Source organism: Hoplias malabaricus, chromosome 7, assembly GCF_029633855.1.
Source record: "Hoplias malabaricus isolate fHopMal1 chromosome 7, fHopMal1.hap1, whole genome shotgun sequence".
NCBI lineage: Eukaryota > Metazoa > Chordata > Actinopteri > Characiformes > Erythrinidae > Hoplias > Hoplias malabaricus.
This window is the reverse complement of record NC_089806.1, coordinates 34,068,005-34,089,003: the sequence shown is the minus strand read 5'-3', so window position 1 is coordinate 34,089,003 and position 20,999 is coordinate 34,068,005. Positions and strand designations below refer to the sequence as shown.

Below are 20,999 nucleotides of genomic sequence, written 5' to 3'. Positions count from 1 at the left end.
AAGTCATTTTTAAATTATCTTTGTTGTTTTTATACTTATTTCACAGTAAATCTCATTTGGATGTAAAACATCATATATCCATATTTTGCAATAGTAAATTAACTCGTACTGCACGTTAATTATCAATAAATAAATTCTGACATTTAATGCGCTATTGTAAGAAGATTAACGAATGAATTAATTTATACTGTATGATATCATCAATACGCATGCAAATATTAGACGGTCAAAATGACCATGTTGAGTGTTCTAGTAGTTACGGAATCTTGGCCATTCTTGTGTTTTAAAAAAAACTCATATAGGTTTAAATTATTCTTCTAAGAAAAAAGCTTCACACATCTGAGCATTGGAGTGTTTTTCACTCTGAGCGAAGTGATAAATGTTATTTGTATGAATGTCAGGTACTGAGGTATGACACAAACATAAGCATTTCATTATGTCTTTAAAACTGTTTTTTAAGATCCTATATTTGTTGAGAAACAATGAATGACTGCATATAAAGGATTTCAATCAGTGCAGTGTAAGTCAAAGAAACTGATCCTGAACATGTTTCATCGGAAATTCAAGACGTTCAGATTCATAGGTTTAAAAATCTCTTACATTCTAAACAAACCGACCCACGTCACTCCTATTTCCTATCAGTTAAACTGGTAATCTATCTCACAATGCATTCAGTTTAAACTTCTCAGACTCGCATACAAATCACTACATAATGGGGCACCTCATTTAGTAGAACACCTACACTCTCACTGCCCTCCCCATACACCAAGATCCTCTGATACTGGTCTTCTTTCCATCCCCAAATTCAGACTGATCTCTGTAAGGGGCAGAGCCATCTGTATCGTAGCTTCAAAACTTTAAAACCCATTACCTCAGTCTCTCCTCTTCTTTTAATCTCAGCTGAAAACAAACTTTTTTTTCCTCTACATTTTCATCAGCTCCCTCCTGTAAACAACTAATTGTTTTATTCTTTTCTCCCTGTATTGATAAATATTATCTGTATATTGATGTAAAGTGGCCCTAAATGTGAGAAAGGGTAATAAGTTTTATAACCAGTCTTTCTAATCTCACGGAAAATCTCACACCTTGGAGGGTGAGCCGGTCCTTCGCAGGGCGACACACACACATTCACCCACACCTATGGACACTTTTGAGTCACCAATCCACCTACCAACGTGTGTTTTTGGACCGTAGGAAGAAACTGGAGCACCCGGAGGAAACCCAAGCGGACACGGGAAGAACACACTACTGCTCCAACATGCCGCCCAACATCCACAAATCAAATAAACAACTAAATCTCATTTGAGTGAAACATCTATTTAATGTTACAGGACAGAGTGGAAGTATGCCTAGAGGATGCTTTATTTCTGTGTTGAGTGATGAAATGTGAAAAAAGCCACACAAAACCTCATGCTGAAAGTCTGTTTTGGAAATCTGCTGGTGTAAAACATGCAGGCAGACAAATGTGGAATGACATTTTGTTTTATTTTTGATTCAGTAACAGCACCATATCTTTATAAATGCTCAGAGAAGCTAATCTCAGTGTCTCAATCATATTCTCATCACATAACAGTCATCAGCATCGAAGTCACATCCATCACTTTGTTTTGAGTTGCCTTAAAGCAATAAATATAGAGATCCTGTTTACCAAACAGTTTTCTCTAATCGCATTATCATACGCACAGGTGAAGTGTGCATCATGACATTCACACCCCTGAATGAGTACTTGAGTGAAGCTGAAAATAAGGATGAGAAAGTCAGTGTGATTTTCAAAATCTAATGAAACATGACTGTGTTTAGCAGAAAGTGTCAGAAGGTTTCTTTCCCTGTTAAATTCTGGAGCATTAAAAGTTGAAGCCTTTGGTAGTCTTTTGAATTTACTCAGCTGTTGAATGGGATTTCTGGCTTGGATTCACATAAAACATGCAGCTTAAGCTTCGGGCTAAATCAGTTTAAGCAAAAAGATTTGATATTGCTGAAAATAGTAAGACAATTCCACAATTCTTTCTTAAACAGGAACAGGATTTCCAAGACGTTTTCCACTGATGGCTAACTATGCGGGAGAGGGCTTTAACTTAAGGTATAGCATCAGTCATAGTAACTTTGCACATATTATGAGCAACCCATAATAGGCTCTCATTAATTCAACAATCAAAATTAAGTTGAATGTGCTCATTCAGCTCATTCAAATTTCCAGGACTTTCCTATAACAGTAGCAAAGGACATCTCTAATCTCTTGTCCTTTAAAGCTTAGAGAATTTGATATGTTTTATACTACATAGATTTCATATAACAAAGTAAACTATGAAGTGCTTTTGAATGTGTTCCATAAACGAGAGATTATGTTCATTTATTAATTTGTTCGTTATATGTAACTGCCTGTCCAGTTCAGGGTTGCAGTAGGTCTGGAGCCTATCACGGGACACAAGGCAGGAAACCACCCTGGACAGGTTGCCAGTCCATCACAGTCTCACACATCAACTCCCACTGTCAAAACTATAGATACGTCTGCATGGCCAAGTTATCTACCATCATCTGTTTTTGGATTAGGTGAAGAAACAGGAGCACCTGGAGGAAACTACATGGTGAGAACATACCAAACACCTACACTCTAGGTGTACAGTAGAGGTACAGTATTGGTAATCCATCATTATGGAACTGTGTAAAAGAAAAGAAGATAAGTCTTGAGATGAAATGGGGTGTATGAAATTAAAAATTGTAAAAATCTACCATACAACAGATATAATTATGTTCTTTATCTAAGAGGTACACAAATGTACCTTTGATGGTACCACCACAGTGGCTGTTTTTCTGGCAGTGTACAGACCCTGGAGCTGTGTGACAGCGCCACCAACATTACTGTACACTGTTTAATATGAGAAATGGAAAATGTTTATTACTGTGGGATGGTCGTCCAGAGAGAATAGATGTAGATGTTATAATGCATTTTTAAAGCTTAGGAAGCTATTAGCTAAGACAGAATAAAGGCAGAATATATTACATGTAAAGCAAACATTTTACACCTAGATATCCTCTTCTCATTATGAAAAAGTTCTAGTGTAATTTATAACCACTGTTACAGTGAAATAGCCCAAACAAAAAGTTAACATGGGCGCATAAAAAAAATGAATTATAAATTAGCTTCTATCTATAATTTTTAAGCTTAACACTCACCGACAATTTTCATATACTTACTTTCCCCCCCCTCTGCTTTAATTATTATTTTGTATTTTATTAAAAGCTGAAACCAAAGAAAGGTTTGCTTCTAACAGTCAAATAAAAAGGGATGTTTTTAAAAAAGCTAAATTATACATAGCTTTGTTTGGTCCTGCTAGGCCCACAGAACTTAACCAGACGAAGATTAGCAGCCAGTGCACTTTTTTTAGTATACATGACAGACTTATTTTAGTTAATCCTGATGGCTCTCCAGATATGAGAAGTGGTTGGTTTGTTCTCTGCTTGGCGGGACTTGTCGTGAGTATTTCAGCTGTAGTAGTTCCCCGACCTCCTTGATGGCATTTAATGCCTGACATGCAGAAGAGAAGACAGAAGGGTGGGTTATTAAAGTCTAAAAAGCACTGCTTTGGCTTCATGGACTTGTACACAGTGGTTAAAAGGATGTGAGTTGATTCAGAGCTCAGCAGTTTGTATGTGAACACATTTTTAAATAGTTTCTCGTTGAAACCACATAGAAACATATTAAAAACAGAAGCTCTGCTGCAAGGGTTAGGGTTACATTTAGCAAGACAGACTAAAAACATGAGAATATAGAGATAAATCTGTTTAGAAGATGAAATAATTAAAAGGAGAAAAATCTGTCACATATTTCTGTCTCAGTCCTGCTCTGATTCTTGATTTGCCAGCCACTTTAAAGCAATTTTCACTAGCCCCATCCACCACTTTAGCAAACTTTCATACAGTCCCCCTGTCTCAATTCTTGACTTAAGCTCTAAGGCCTTCCTGGAAGTGTGCATTTTGATAATGTTTGATGATGTTGTTGAAAGGGGCACAAGGGTTCAATTGTTCAAGATATTATAGCATTAAGAGCAAATGGGACACTCGCTCCCTTCAGGTGTTTACATGACTACGGGAAACACATAGGTTTAAAGCCAAACTGAGCTTTATTTTACAGTGTTTTCTTTAAATGCATAAACCTAAATATGTTTAAAGTTGTTTACATAATTTATAAGATTGTGACTTGATGCACTTTCACAAAACAAATCTCATCTCTGCATGTACTCCTCACAAATACACAGGACTCACTTGTTACTGGCTAAAGTATATATTACTTCTGGCTGATAAAATGTAAATTAAAAAAAATATATATACACCCTGGAGGGGGCGCCAGTCCTTCACAGGGCAGCACAGGCACACTCACACCTATGGACACTTTTGAGTCGCCAATCCACCTACCAACGTGTGTTTTTGGACTGTGGGAGGAAACTGGAGCACCCAGAGGAAACCCACGCGGACACAGGGAGAACACACCAAACTCCTCACAGACAGTCACCCAGAGCCCAGGCCCCTGGAGCTGTGTGACTGCGACACTACCTGCTGTGCCACCGTGCCGGCTGAGCACATCTTGAGAAAAATAAAATAATTGGGACACCCTACAGCCTTAGGCAAGCACGCACACACAAGTGCCATGGGGGCTCATGCTCATGTCATATAGGACAGGGGGTACTACTGATTTATGAACTCTTGAGAGAAGTGGAGATATATATAAATAAAAATATAAAAGAAAGAGAGAGACAGAGGCAGAGAGGCACACGCATGCACATATATAGTACACTCAACATTGGAAAAGTGAGCATCTGCTTGGAATGAGTGAGAGTTTGTTTTTTGTAAGATCAATGACTATTACTCACATTGTCCAGCATCTCTCTGGTGTGGGCAGCAGAAATACAAAAGCGTGCTCTGGACTCAATTATAGGTGTGGCAGGGAATCCGACCACTACAGTGCCAATGTTCCTCTTTAACATCTCTCTTCCAAATGCTCTGTGGAATGCAAAAAAAGGCCATCAGTTCACTAGATACAAATTATAAGACAATAGAAACATAAAACAAATAATACAAATCTGAACAATTACAATAGGTTTCCTTGCAATGTATTGCGCAGAACCCTAATGTTTTTCTGAAGGTCCTGGTAGCTACAATGAGTTAGATACACAATTAGTATATTACGTTTCCTATTTTGCCCTTAGTTTAGTATAGTTGATTGACCTAATCATGTTTAGTGATTATTTAATCATTAGATATCTAGGGTTATGATGACTGAAGTCATCATAGCTATTGTTTTTGCTAGGATTTTTATTATGTTTCTTTTTCTACCTTATAATGAATTACACAGACCAAACTGTGAGGCATAGAGGCAGGTAACTTGTTAAACTGGTAGCTGACGCACCACTATTGGCTGAAAAATCAGAGGCCACTCTGGACAGTTTGGAGGTTCCATGTCCATTTTGGAAGGGGGAAGTATAACACCTAGGCTACAATTTACAATTTTGAGCATGTGGAATTTACAGAGATTTCTGTTATATTCCTTATAGCCTTGTTCACAGAGCCAGCGTGCCAAATTTCAGCTTATGGTTCTGATTCTGTGAACAAGACTATAAGGAATATAACAGTATTGGCCAATAAAATTTCAGCAGGTATCTCTCAGGCTTATCATAGGCCAATCATCATGAAACTGGAATGGTATGTACATGAAGGTACTTCTTATGAAGTTTCATAAAATCAGTCACTAGGAAGGCATGTTTTCAACAGAAAAATATGGAATATCTAAGTGAAAATAAAACCTATAGACAAATTGGGTTAGTAATAAAAATTAGGTTAATTTCAACTATTGTGAAATGTATAGTATTTGCCTCATTGCTCAGTGGTCAAGGGACCTTTCTGAACTAGTCTCGAGATTTTGATCCAGTCAACAAAAGAATTGGACTTGTAGCAATCTGTTGAGCTTGTAGGTAAATAATTACCAAATGAGTATTATTGGATAAGCTGTTAACTCTGTGCATTATTGGAACTATCATGTTAAAAAAAAAAAAAAAATTAAGCTGCAATGAAAAAAAAAAAAAAACTTGGTAGACATATGAATATTATTACTCTGAAGAAGCAAGCATAATATGACCAAAATCTACATATGGGGGATATTACAAGAAGACAACCCTTTCATACTATAACCCACAAAAAATGTATGTAACTAAAAGAGATGTAGCTGCACCAAAGTATATTATATATTATATTCATGTAAAGTGCCGTAACATGTGGCAATGATGTTTGGAATGACAGTTGTTTTTAGGCAGAGCCTTGATGAAGTTCCAACAATTATTATAGGTTCTTAGGATTCTGCTGGTCCCAGATATGTCCGTGTTGGGTGACTTTCCAGAGATTACTTCACATTCATTAGACATGTATTTGCATGTCTAACTTAAATTGCTGTAACCCAGCCGTTAGTCTGATAACATCATCATTTTAAGATTGGGTATTAGGTGGCACTACAGCACACAAACATCTGAAAATGTTAAAAATCAAATTATGATCATTTTTTTAAACATTTTTTACAGAACAAACTATAGGTGCCATATGGTGCAGTAATAGGTCATGAACAACACATCATGTCAGAACTTGGACTCATCTTTTTTAGCATTTTGACTTATTTGATCAAAGACCACCACTTTTTATTCGTACGTCAAAAGTTTTTAAAGGGCCCGGGGCAATATTCATAACATATAGATACCATGACAGACTTCTTTTCACTTATGTTCTTTATGTCAACTCCTTACTTGTGCATTGGGTGTCATTATGGCATGCATTTCAAAAGTTTTTATTTTTTTTCCTCCAGTATGTTTTAATAAGTCACAAAGTTAATTAGGCCTCATTGTGCTAATTCAATCCACCCTAATGTTTAAAAGTATACACTTTATGTACTTTGACTGTTTAGGATTTATTTTCTGTGCAATTTAATGATTGATCATTAGGCCTTTTACTTCCAAATGTAGCCTCTTGGACCTAAATGGCAAGCACTCTATAATTCACCACTCTCAGCTATATTATAATTTATAACCAATCTAATTTCAAATCACATTATGACAAATATCCTTACATGTGATATTCCTTCAAGAATCTTACTATCGCTATGCTGTGTGCTCAAACCTAGATCAAGCCCATAAAGCCATATTAAGTGACATTTGGCTGAAGAATTAAAAATAAACAATTATATGCCAAATATTACCTTAGGTGATATTACTAGACTTTTATTTAATGCCACTTATTTCACCACTAACCATTTAGTTGCAGATAAGGAAAATTACTAAGGTGATACCAACTTCATATGTGTGCAAAATAAGCAATGTGTTTCTGTGAATTTCTGCTTTTCTTTCTATATCTTATGAATGTGTACTGTACTTTCTGCTGAGTGATGTGACACTTCTTTTCAGTAGGATTTACACAGCCGCAGTAACAAATTTCAATTCTTTCTTCTGCTAAAACAAGTAAAAGGCTTTGAACAAAATGTAAGACAATGGTTGTTCACTGCCCTCTTGTGTATCATAAAGCCTACTGACATAATGCGATACATTAAAGTAAAAATGATAAAATCAATATCTATGTGAAATATTTAATTTATGACTAATCTATTTAAATATTTAATTTAATTTAAAGAATTCATTTAATGACTATCTGGAAATAATGACTCATCCTTAATCTATTTTTATGACATATTTCAGACTGACTGCATCTGGTGAAGGCATTTTTTTTTAATAATTTTTAAACCAACAGATTTATAGCACCACAAGAGTTTCACTCAGTATTGGCACTTTATCATTCAAACAATCCATGCAGGTGGACCGGAATATTTCTTTAAAAAGACAAACATAACTAACCCAACTTTAGCAGGGATGTAGAGCATCATAGGTACAACAGGAGAGTCCTTGTTGCCATAGATGATAAAACCCATGGCTTGAAGTCGTCTACGGAAGTAGGTTGTATTCTCAGAAAGTTGGCGAATTCTGTCTTGACCTGGGGAAGACAACATGCTAGAACATTATACTTCATCTTACAGGACCTTGTTTATCTACAAATTTCTGCACATTTGCTTCTCGAGGTAATGCTCAAAGCTACATTGTGTTACAAAAAAATAAAAAAAGATTTTGTGTTTTTAAACAAACCTTTCCACACAGAGTTACTGTCAACAGTCAGGTGCAAAGAGAGGCTAAACAGGGAACATGCCTCTTCAAATGCTTTGATGACTACACCTCTAGAGAAACGTACCCAGTGTCTCCAGTAGCTACAACGCATACAACCTATTACGTGAATTATTACTGTGATCAGGATTTGGAATGTTTCCACACACCCTTCAGATCTACAGAGTTAGCAAAATTCTACAGAAATGTTACAAAAATCAGCAGTAATGCCATTTAAAATGTTTCAGCATTACAATGTGTGAGAAAAACTTTCACAAACACAACAATTAGGCATATCGATTGAAAATATTTGCTGATTATAACTAAAACGGCATAACACATTTCAGTTAAACAACCTTGAATACTGTAATGAACCTTTTCTTTGCTAAGTAGGGTAAGACTGCCACTACCGTTATTAAACCGGTCAGGTCTAGATAAGAGGCCAAAGCAACCACACACAAACCAGAGTATGTTAATCAGTTCCTCTTTATTTAAACTTTTATTTTAAAACACAGGTGTAGGCTAGGAAAACAAGCATTCCCCAGTATACCCCATACTTACGTGCACAGAACTATGGTATGCCATCGTTACATAAGGCAACAAAAATCCCAGTTAATATGGTTATCTTCCACAAACAAAGACAACATCGCCAGCAGTATGTGATTAAAACGTTCCACCAGACCATCCGACTGAAGATGATACGGGGACATAAGTGTTTTATGAATATTTAACATTCAACACACCTCTGAAACCACAAGGACTCAATATTTCAACCTTGATCTGAACTAAAACTAAGGGAGGGTCCACCAAGACTTTAGCCACCGCAATAGCCTCCTGATTAGGAAGAGGAAATGTCTCCACCCACTTTGAAAAGCAAGCACTGACCACCAAAACGTCTCTGGCAAAGGGCCCAATATGTCTAAAGCTACAAGTTCATAAGGTCGTGACACCACACAAGACTGAAGGGTAGCATGTGGAGATGGCCCTTGACTTTTCTGTGAAGCACAATCCACACACACTCTACACCACTGCTTAACATCTCTAAACAAGCCTGGCCAATAGAAATTACCCTATACTTTTGCCTTTAAATTTTTGTACCCCCAAATGCCCTCCTACTACTGTATTATGCAACTGGGCCAACACTTTTTGCACCGACATTTGAGGACATACCATTTGACACTGCACTGCAACATCAGAACCTAGAACCTTGAATCTGCAATTGGGCCCACACTGCAGAATAATTCCAAAACACAGGACCTTGATGTAAATCTGCATACACACTGTCCACCTGTTGCACAAACTGTATCACTCTATGCATTTCTGGGTTCTCTGCTTGGTCCTGGGCTATCTCCTTCAATTCTCCCTACACCTCTCACCCATGCCCTTGAACCGCACGAATAACTGGCTCCACTAACGACAGCTGTGTTACTCGCTGTAACTCTGGATCCTCTACTCAGGTTTGGATCATCTCATCCAACCCTCCGTCCATCCTCTTGAACTACTTGACAACCTGGCGCCACCAGAGGAGCATCAGTGATATACCCAGGGAGCCAAGAGAGGGCCTATGAACAATATTCAATTGGAAACTGGCCAGCTGCTCTATTGTGCAACCACTGCAAGGAATTATGATCTGTATGTAGCATAAACTCTTTTCCCAAAAAGTAATGCTAAAAGTACTTTGTAAACATCACAACACTCAATAACACCTTCTTGGTAATTGCATATTTACATTCTTGTTTAGTCAGTGCCCTACTAGCATACTAGTATACTACAGGTTCAGACCCTGCATCCCCATGACACAATATGGGGCCAATTCCCACATTGTTAGCATTCGTATGAGCAGACATCATATTTAACTTTAGCCGCTTTTGGGAATTTTGGGAAGGTCTCAATCTGAAGAGTGACATGATGGAGAGGATAAGCCACCATTTGGTTAGGTTTTACTTTTCTCCTCTGACATTCCTATCATTATGAAGGGCTCTAAAAATACAAAAAAGAAAATAAAACCCAGCCCCAAATCCATTATATTTTGGATATTGAATTTCAGCAGGTTCAATTTACAGGAAAGGATGTCAAAAATAATACCATATGGCTGCTATCAAATACTCCACCCTACTCTGGGTGCAAACATGCTTAGAAAAACATGACCCTGGGTCCTGCTTAAGAATTTCATGCCTTGTAGGACCCCCTGCTCTTAGAAACATGCATGATATGTTTTCCATTTCTCAGGTTATAATATTGTCTTCTGGGGCTCTAGTCACTCATGATAGCACAGTCTCAGCCAGTCTAATGTCACAAACACACTACATGACTTTCTTAGTCCTCAGATCGCTGTACTTTCACACTACACAATTTGTTTTTTTGTAATCAGGAGTCTTGAAGTGTTTTGGTGACACTGTGTCATGAACTACAGATCTGTCACCAGGGGAAATCCCTAATATTTCTGGTCTGGTCTCTAAAGAAGTTCTGCAAAGGTGTTTTCACCCAAATGCACAGAAAAGAACAATACAAGGTATTTCTGCAGCAAAAAAACATTCAAGAAAAGGAATAAATATGGATGAGAAAGGACTCTAAGATTTCAGTTTCTCACACTCATTTAATTCCTAATAAATTCATACAGGGATATATTCATAGCTTCCATCTTACCTCTGTGCTATATACGTTTTGTGTTCTTGTTTTTCCGCTTTATTTTAGTCTGATTTTAATCTAGGTTTTTATGATTACCTTATACTTGAAACTGCACTTTTTCTGTGGTTCGTTTTGCCTGTGATTTTAATTTTACTGTTTGATTCTACAGTGTCCTTAGGTACTTTGAAATACCAGACAATGGTTTTCAAATGTGCTTAGGAGCCCATGCAGTGACTTTCACTACTGTCATGTCTGTTTTAATGCAGTATCACCTGTGTCACCTGATGGCCTGAAGATTACAGCCAGCCAAAACTGGTTTTGGGCTTTGTACACAGCATACAGAGATGTCTCTGGCTTCTCAGAATCTTTAATGATATGACGCACTGTAGACAAAGAATCTGCAGGTGCCTTGTTATTTTACACTGAAAAACATGATTCTTGAAATGTTTTTCTATTGCCCACACAGTCTTTCACAAAAGGGTTAACCCCTGTCCATCTGTTTAGTGGAGTGTTACGTTTTTTTGAAGTCTGGAAGAAATCGTCCAGTCTTATCCTACACAGATTTCATAAATGTTTTCACAATAATATGTTTTTTAAATAGTGAAACATTTTCTTTTTTTGATCTAGCATTGTGAAATGTTGGTTTTAAACTGTAAGACAATTCACTCATGAAGTGTGACACAAAGTTGTGAGCCACAATTATTGTTAGCTTGCAAAGGCAGGTTTTGGTGGTTGCTCTTTTTTTAACCATCATTATTTGTTCATATACCACATATATCTTCTTTGAGTAGAATGTTTTTCCTTTTATTTTGCTCTGTCCCAGATTTCTAGAGTGAGCTGCAGGCATCAGATTCAAATTTTGTTTACATTGCAAGTGAATATATTTGAAATATTTTGTCATTTAAAAGGCATTGTTCGCAATTTTTATCCAACTTACTTTTTATAATTGCTATATTTCTGGTCTGTTTGCACACCGGACATATATACCCTGTTTACACAAAGCTCTGGCATGGAAAATGGGAAAGAAACTAATGGCTCAGTTTTCTCTCTGTGCATTGCTGGCTGAGCCATGGCCGAGAAACGGAACCTGAAAGAGTTTGGATGGTGGAGAGACCTCTGAACATTGAAAAGCATGGAAAGAGATTAGGATGGTGTTCTATTCCTGCTCCACATGTTAATATTGGCTTACGTTTGCTGGTTCTGATGTATTACTGAATGTGGAGCTGACTCTGACCACTTACTTTCCATGAAAATGAACACATACCGAAAGTGCTACAAAATTAACTACTCAAGTAACAAATTAGTTTCTCGGGTAATACAAACATTGAATAAAAACTGAACAGATGAGTCTTCAACCGCAAACAAAGAGTTATTATTATTCTGACTCAAACATGCCGTTCCACCTTAAAAGATGCAGTGCTTCTGAATGAAAGCCTTGAAATGCCAAGGTTGGATAATATACAATAACTATATCTTTTTATAATTTAACATTCTTTAGGACAAATCTGTGATTCTGCTCTCTGAAGCTTTTAGTCAGTGAGTGATCTGTGCATGTAAAATGAATCAATGGTAGCAAGCAGAAAAGCTTAAAAACTATCACTATTTACGTAAATAGGAACAACAAAGCTGTATTGGCAAAACTTACCTATTGTTGTCCCATCCTCCCCCATGATGCTTTTCATTGAGGTGATAATCTGCTGGACCACTGAAGGAGACATGGAATTGGCATAGACTGCACTGTGAGAGTGTGTGCGAAGATAGTCAATCAGCTCCTAAACAGAAACATAAGATATTTGTGACGCTTGAAAAAGATTACTACTAAAGAGAACTACTTTTTTTTTTTTTTTTTTTTTACATATAGAAAACAGCCATCTTTGTTAGATTTATATTTAATAATCCCATAGGAAATTATTTCTGTTGCATTCCTAGATTAAAGTGTAGAACATGCACAAAGGAAATATGCTTTTCAGAAGTTAGCAGGAATTTTACTGCAGGTGAGTTCCATGTATGTTACAACTTGTACTTTGCAATTAAATCTATTTTATGTAGAGTAAGGAGTATCAAACATAAGTGGATAGTGTGATATATATATAACCCTAGGATATGCCATATGAGAAAAACAAATGACAACTCCTGACTGTTTTTCTTTGTTTCACAGACCAAACTACCTTTTTTCCTCCTATGTAGCCACCAGCAGCACCAAAGCTTTTTGTGAAGGTGCCCATCATAATGTCAACATCATTGACGTCCAGACCAAAGTAGTCCACGACCCCTCTCCCTCCTGGTCCTAGGGCTCCAATACTGTGGGCCTCATCCAAATACAGGTAGGCTTTATACTTTTTCTTCAGGGCAATAATTTCAGGCAAGCGCACTATAGAGCCTTCCATGCTGAACAAACCAGATAAAAGACATGCTAAATATTAATATAACAAATATCAAATAAAAACAATCTCCTTTATTTCTTTCACAGCTTGAACAAGGTACGACCACCGGGCTGCTTCTGTGCTAATGATACACATGAAAGTGTGTATACAGCCAATATACAAACCCAATTACTGTGAGAAGTTTTGCACAAAAAAATATATAAAATATAAAATAAATATTAAAGATAATGATTAAAATAATAACATGAAAACTTCATAAAGTTTAAAGAGAGCCAAAAAAATTACTTCAATTACTTGTAGATGAAGGTGAACAAAGCTGTTTGGCTCATTATATATTGAAATATAAAATAAAATGGAGCACCTGTAAATTCCCTCAACTATAATGAGAATTTTCTTCCAGGGCCGATGGTTTCTGGGTTGGCCATGCACAATACCATCCCTAAGTAACTTCTCCAGGCTCTGCATGTCTACGAGAGAGATAAATAGAGACAGAGATTGTAACTCGAGTTGTTGTTGAGTTTTGTAGCATGTTTGGTAAAGCATTTAGCAGGAATTTGAAGACATTCCACCTTAAGTGATCCGAAACAGCAAAAATAAGTCAATATTACTAACCTATGGAGGAGGAATAGAGCAATATCCTCATTTTAAAGTTTTTCAACATTTGTGAATGTCAATTTTAAATATGACAAACATACACTGACATTTTTATTTGCCTATTACTTAACAGGGACAACACACACATTAATCAACCATTATTTCACAAAATACTGATGACGTATCTCATTCAGAACATTCTTTAAATTAGTAAGCTCACTTTTTGGTAGTCTACATTGAGGAAGTGCTAAATTGGAAAAATACTTAGCTATTAGGGTCCTGCCACCATATTTTATATTATATATTATATGGTTTATTGTTAAAAATCAGATGAAACTGTGTTTCTGAGGATCTAGGAACTTGTGTGTAGACCTGTCAAAACTACTATTTACACTTGTAAATGTTTTTTCCAGCCCAATTTATTTAGATAGTTAATATTAAAGTCTCATCTACCATAATCTACACTGATCTAATGCAGTGATTAACAATTACCCGCATAGAAACAAGGAAGTGTGCATAATGTTATGGCTAATCGCTGTACACACCTTGTGTAAACAACTTGTGCAACCAGCATATCCAACACAAAACAGTGCCCTTAAAAACAGTTAGGGACCGTTAAGGAATATTTAGTACGGAAAACTTACTGTTGTGTTTGAAGACTCTAATAGTGGAACCAGACAGACGTGCTCCCAGAATAAGAGAGGAATGGTTAAGCTCATCACTCAGAATCAGGCAGCCCTACAAAGTGTGTAAACACAAACAGGCTAAATATATTTCTCAGAATATAAGCAAAACAGCTCTTGCAGGATGTTAACAAATGTTTGCTCTTATCTACTACAATTGACTGTAGCATCTGCACCAGGATTACAACGGAGAAATGCAATTATTTTTAAATTTGTGAGCAACTCTAGTCTGAACATTACACAAAGCATGGTGTTCAGACCTAGGACAGGAACTTGTTTATACACAAGAATGTGACTTTTAAAAGTGACTCTTTTTAAGCCACCCCCCCCCCCCCCACACACACACACGTATGCATTTATTTTCTGTATTTCTATGTCTATGTCCATATGATAGTGACAGCTACCCATAAAGATCTTACACTTTCAGCTCCTGAATCGCAGTGTGAGAGAAAGATTTGTACAGCCAGTGTGTAAGAAGAGAGCCTCCAACTGTGTGGGTGTCATCTGACTTTTACAGGAAAGATGACAAACCACTTGAGGTTTGCCTAGTTCCACAACAGGTTACTACAGATATGCTGGTACATGTATGGCTGCATACAGGCAACAGAGAGCTTTGAATGACTCTTGGTTGACCCAAGTGAAAGATGCAAGTGCTGATATTTAAAGCCACTGTCCACTTGTTTTCTTAGTCTATTAAGTATTATAATATGAATTTTCCTGAAGTAGAGTGTGACCTCTGAACCTGCAGAAGGCACTGTATAAGGAAATGTCAAGCGGCAGTGATACATATGGACCCACTGTCCCTTACCCGAGTCTGCCACTGCATCAAGAAAGGCAAACTGATACTCTATTAGACAAGGAGAAAGCCATACACAGATTCTATTTGGAACCACTAATGAGCATTTAAAATGGTGCAAGACATGAAATGTGTGTGGTCAATGTATGAGTGGTACAGCTGTGGAAACAGCATGACTTGCAAATGTGGAAGTTTCCACTAATGTGGAGAAAAACAGTGGGTTTTAAGAGAGATTTAATGCTGCAATCAAGATGAAATATTTTCTTGGAAAGTGCACGATTGTTTCAGCAAGACAATGCCAGGCCTCATTCTGTACAACCTACAACAACATTGCTTTATAGACACAGAGTGCATTTGCAACTGCTAGTACACACTTTCAAAAATTCCAGTTGCAAACTTGTGTTTTTGTCAGTTAAATAAAGCTTCAAGAAAATGTACAAATCACAGATTCTCATTTTTATTGCATTTTAAAATTGTCCCAATATCTCTGTAAATGGAGTGTGTAGAATATTAGTGCGCACAACTGTAATTTGCCCAGGCAGTGTGAGCTATATACTGTTAAGGAATTTGTTTCAAATTATAAAGTGATATTGAAGATAAGAGCATGACGACAATTCATAGCATACATAAAAGTCAACAAATTTGGAATGACATAGCCTGTGCCAAGACGTGAATCCAAACCAGTGGGGTGACCTGAATACGGATATTCACAGTAAATACCCTTGCAATGTGATAGATCTAGACTTTGCAAGGCTTGGAGGACCTTTTGCCAAGCGGTTAAAGTGCTATAACAAAGTGTTGGTTTATTATGTGTACCAATATAAAAGCAGATTCACCATTAAATATTTGACTGTTTTTCACTTTAATATTTGAGTAATATTGAATTTAATTATTTTAATTAATTTTAACATATTTACATCAAAAAACTTGTAACTTTAGCAGCAGTATATAGACTGAGTCTTAGAAACTGATATCCTTATATATCCTAGGAATTTGAAGTTAGACTACATTAAAAACAACTACATTAAAGTAGTTTCTCTTCAAGGAGTACAAATTTGTAGAACATGAGATAGGCCAACAGAAATGTTCTTACTTTGCCTGTAAGAGCTGGAATATTCATTGAGTTGGTAGCGAAACCCATGCCAAAAGCCATGGAGGATTCCACACCCAGGAATCTGGCCACCAACTCCTCAAGCTCTTCGTGCATGTCCAGGTTTCCTACAAGAGTTATGAGAGACCACACATTACTGGAGCTCAATAAATGTATACATTTTGAATGCGTAAATGATAATGAAAAAAGATCATACAACTAAGTTAAAGGTCATAAATTTATATATTTTACAGGCAGAATTTTATTTTAAATACAATTTGTTCAATTATGTTCAAAGGTTATATATATATATATATATATATATATATATATATACATAATATATATATATATATATATATACATACATACATACAACCTTTGAACATAATATATATAAGCACATAATGCCTAATCTTAATATTGATTAAATATCAGTGGAACAGAGCGTTACAATGGGAGATTATTATACTGTTGATTTAAGGCTTAATCAGTGTAAAGCAAACCAGCCCAGTATTCAAGAACTTTTACCCATCTCATGTCTGGTGCCACACACTCCCACTCCATACTTTATTGTGGCTTCTGAAGCTGCATCAGCACAAGGCCCAGAATTCTCTGCAAAGCCCAGGTAATTATAGGAGCCCATGTTGATAACATCTTTCAGCACTCCTCCAGTGTGTCTGTGAGAATAAATTGAGAATAGCAAATGATGCGATAGACAACAAAGTTATTGGTTGAATAATGATTTCCGGCAACAAAGGAGTTTGCACAAGGATAAATTAATTTGATTACTCACTCAAAAGTCCAGTTATAATCATGGGTAATGCGCTCCATAACATTCATCTTGGCCCCAGGCACACTGCATATAGGCCTGTTCCAGTTATCCCTTACCCTCATGTACAAATTTCTTGTGTAGAAGTTTTCAAAATCCTGGTAAAGTGGAACAAAGTCCTGAAGAAAAAGACAAATTTGTTAAACATTTCAAATTCACCGTTTGGATTGCAATCTAAAACTATGACATTTGTAATGCCCCTTTAGCCCTGTATTTAAATTGAGTATTCACCTTCTGTTCATATCTCTCCTTGGCCATATGGCACTTCTCCAAATTCCAGTACCGGAAAAAATCGCGCAAGTAGCCGAAGAGAGTGAGGATGCCATAGCCCATGTACGTGAGCACAGCCACAAGCAGAGGTGTCTCCTCAAATGATTCCACAAATGGCTTATTGTAGAGTGAGGGACTAAGCCCGACATTATAATTCTGGAAATATTTAATAACAGAAGTATTAAAAACAGTTAAAACATCCTGATAACCCTTATAACCAAAACAATGGTGTAACAGTAACACAGCCTATTGCCTTAGTCCTTTATGAAAATGTGTTTCATTTATTGTACAAAGTGTAGCATTTCACTTTCATCAAATTCCAATTTAGTTTGTTGAGAAAATTCACACAAAACACAGCAGAACAGAAACATTAGAAATGTTAACGATAAAATTGATGTATTCTGAAAAACGAATGATTGAAACACGTTACACAATACTTGTTGTTTTCCAGAACTGAGCATTGTTTAAAAAACTGTATAACATAAAATTAAACATCAAACATGAGTTAATGTAACGTTACACTGCCCAGCCGTTCACTAGTGTAAAATCACTATCACATTCGAAAACCATTTGCTAATACTCAGTTCTGTACCCTGTGGCCTTCCAGTACATCTTTCTCTTCAGTGTAATCAATTTACCCACGAGTTATTCATTACCTCACTCCTACTACTTAGCAACTGCATGTAATCCAAGTCATGTCTCTCATAAAATCACTATCAGCAGATTCACTCGTGTGCACATATGAGCTTACACACTGATGAGCATCATCATCATTTGTCGTACTAATGTTACATTTACAAATATGTATGTAATGAAAATATATATACTAATTACATAATAGTTAAAGTTGTATATCACCTTTAAACATCATCTCAATAATTTCACATATTCAAATGGAATTTACATCATTTGAATGTCTTAAAAATAAAGGAAGGAAGAAAAGGAAAAATGACCATATATTTTACTTAAATTTATTCATTCATTCATTGTCTGTAAGCACTTATCCAGTTCAGGGTCGCAGTGGATCCAGAGCCTACCCAGAATCACTGGGTTCACAGCAGAAACACACCCTGGGGGGGACGCCAGTACTTCGCAGGGCGACACACACTCACACATATATGCACTTTGGATTTGCCAATCCACCTACCAACCTGGTTTTGGACTATGGGACGAAACCTTAGCACACAGAGGAATCCCAAGCGGTCACAGGGAGAAAACATTACTTAAATTAAATAAAACATTTCAGTTAAAATGAGTCAAATAGCTTTGAATGAGATCGTGGAAAGGACAATGGGACGCTGGCTAGATGTCTGTTTTTTCTCTCAATTCAAAATAGGCTCTCAATTTTCATATAACGCAAGTTCACTGGTATCCAGGGGTTAACCAAAGTTGTTGGGTAGTAACCCATACCATGCATTCTCTAGAAGTAAACAAGCCGCTTCTACCTTCATTTCCTGAGAACAAGTCACAGCAACAGCAAAAGCCATAAGTGAACTGTACTGTGGCGTGTTCACATTCCACTCAAATGGCCTACATAACAGGGGTCCATGTCAGTGAGATAATCACCCTCTAGCCGTACATGTCTTTACAGTGGCCTGTCCTGCTGATACGATAGCACCAAATAGTTTTTTTTTTTTTTGTTGTTAATTAAAGCATTACATTTACAGAAATACAGATCTGTTAGCTAGAATTAGGAATATTTTTAGCCATCTTACTGGAGATATTTTCTGTTTTATATCATTATTATTATTTAATATTTATAGAATCATTTGCACTCACTAACAGTCAATTGTTTTTTTCCCCCCAAAATATCACAAAAGTACTCAATCTATTATACTCTTGTGAAGATAATTTCAAACATTAACAATTAATAAAACCCGGAGGACACCCATGCAGACACAGGGAGAACACACCACACTCCTCACAGTCACATCTTAAATGCTGCTTCCATTATGAATATAGTCTTCTCTGAACCATTTTTGTATGATTTTTAAAATAACATTTTTAGAAAATGATTTTAATGGAAGGCTTTAAAGTAAAAAAATAAGCTCATCAGCTATAACCACTGGCTTAGATTAGTGTGCTGTTCTGTCACATGACAGTAGTGATGACTGCCCTGTGCCGATAGGGAATATTACCCTGTAATATTCCACTGTTAAACAGCATAGCTTGGAAAAGAAAGTATCCTGAAATTCACAAAATAAATCAAAGCATACCAATTATTAACTCGTTTGCTTTAGTGTTTTTTTAAAGCCTACACTTCCGTGTGTATGTGTAATTGTTTTAAATGTCTGATAATGACACACTATGAGAAAACTTTCACACAGCATATAATAAATGAGTACCTTCTCTTTATGTTGGAGAAAAAGAACTTTTAATAAATGGTATTAACAATTTAATTAGTGAGTGCAAATTACTATTTAAACCTAACTGCTAAAAAATGTATATCTGCACTGAGATAACCCTAATTCCAGTTAATGACCTGTATTTCTGTGAATGTAATGCTTTCGGTAACAATTTTTACAAATGCATTAGTTTCTGAAAATCTCTGCGTTCTCACGTCGCCCTTGAAGTGTACCGTGCAGGACAGGTCACTGTAAAGACTGTGAAGTATCGATAGAGGGCGTTTTCCCCATTGTTACAGACCCCCGTCATGTAGGGCAGGTCAGGCGAGGTCAGGGGCATGTGAAAACGTCACCGCTTCCACGAGGAGGAGGAGGAAGAGAGTTCGAACACTTCACTTCAAGACACCGCCCAAACGTTCGGTCTCCACCGTAGCGTCAATGTAAACACAAATCATCTCCCAAGTCTGTTAACAGTTCACACCCTACAGTGCTGTCCCTTTCATGAAACTATCTTGCACACAAACATGTACCCATTTAACACTTTAAAATCTTACTAGTCCAAAACAAATATTGCTTTTTAAGTAAGTAATACTACAGAAGCAAAGTGAAAGCTCGGTCCAAACTTAAAAACCGAACTAGCTAAGAACTAGCCGCATTGTTAGGTAAAAAAATAGCCAGCTTTGGAAAAGCTTAAAGTAACGTTAAGACTGATTTCTTAAGTGTGCGTTTGATTGTGTTGTAACCAATGCTAGCTCTTCCGGGTCCACTTCTCCAAAACTGACAGCCAAACTTAAGGCCACTTTCACTTACCTCGGTCTGAAGACTTTTCTGCTGTTGGAATAAACAGTGTTTTTTCACGGAGTCATTCTGATCCAGTTTTTTGGCGTTAATAGTCCCGAGACACGCCTCTCCATCCAGAAGCTTGCTGGTGTAGTTCTTAGTCATGTCGGTTGTACTCGTATGAGTCGTCTGCATTCTTGTGTACATTTTGCATGATCGAGAAGTTAACGGCGTTTCCCTATTCGTCAACTCTGCCGCCCACACCGAGCAAAAACAGGATAACAGGTGTTATCCCCGCCCCATTGATCTTTAGCACCAATTGTGTGGTTAAACGTCACAGAAAGGCGCACCTTTAACCAGTTACTGAAAATGCGCCTGAAAGCTTACTATGGAAGGCCTTCACTATCAAAACAA

General features: G+C 36.8%; 1 protein-coding gene across 1 annotated transcript; it reads right to left on the bottom strand.

The window, feature by feature from the left end:
- Positions 1 to 1,381: 1,381 nt before the first annotated feature.
- On the bottom strand, positions 1,382 to 20,835 carry sptlc2b (serine palmitoyltransferase, long chain base subunit 2b). The gene is made up of 12 exons (XM_066677725.1): positions 20,616 to 20,835; positions 17,422 to 17,616; positions 17,155 to 17,309; positions 16,890 to 17,038; positions 16,362 to 16,486; positions 14,434 to 14,527; positions 13,557 to 13,662; positions 12,980 to 13,199; positions 12,457 to 12,583; positions 7,884 to 8,019; positions 4,869 to 4,998; positions 1,382 to 3,526 (listed from the first exon to the last, which is right to left on the bottom strand). The coding sequence occupies exons 1-12, from the start codon at positions 20,790 to 20,792 to the stop codon at positions 3,410 to 3,412; spliced, it is 1,731 nt and encodes a 576-aa protein (XP_066533822.1). The 5' UTR covers positions 20,793 to 20,835; the 3' UTR covers positions 1,382 to 3,409.
- Between the last annotated feature and the right edge of the window lie 164 nt (positions 20,836 to 20,999).

Bases quoted from the DNA above. Each gene is read 5' to 3' on its own strand.
- sptlc2b (XM_066677725.1), bottom strand. From the start codon at position 20,792: ATGTACACAAGAATGCAGACGACTCATACGAGTACAACCGACATGACT. The intron at 17,310-17,421 runs GTGAATACTCAA...CTTTTTCTTCAG, and splicing joins AGGAGAGATATGAACAGAAG to GACTTTGTTCCACTTTACCA. The intron at 3,527-4,868 runs GTGAGTAATAGT...TCTGCATGTCAG, and splicing joins CCAGAGAGATGCTGGACAAT to GCATTAAATGCCATCAAGGA.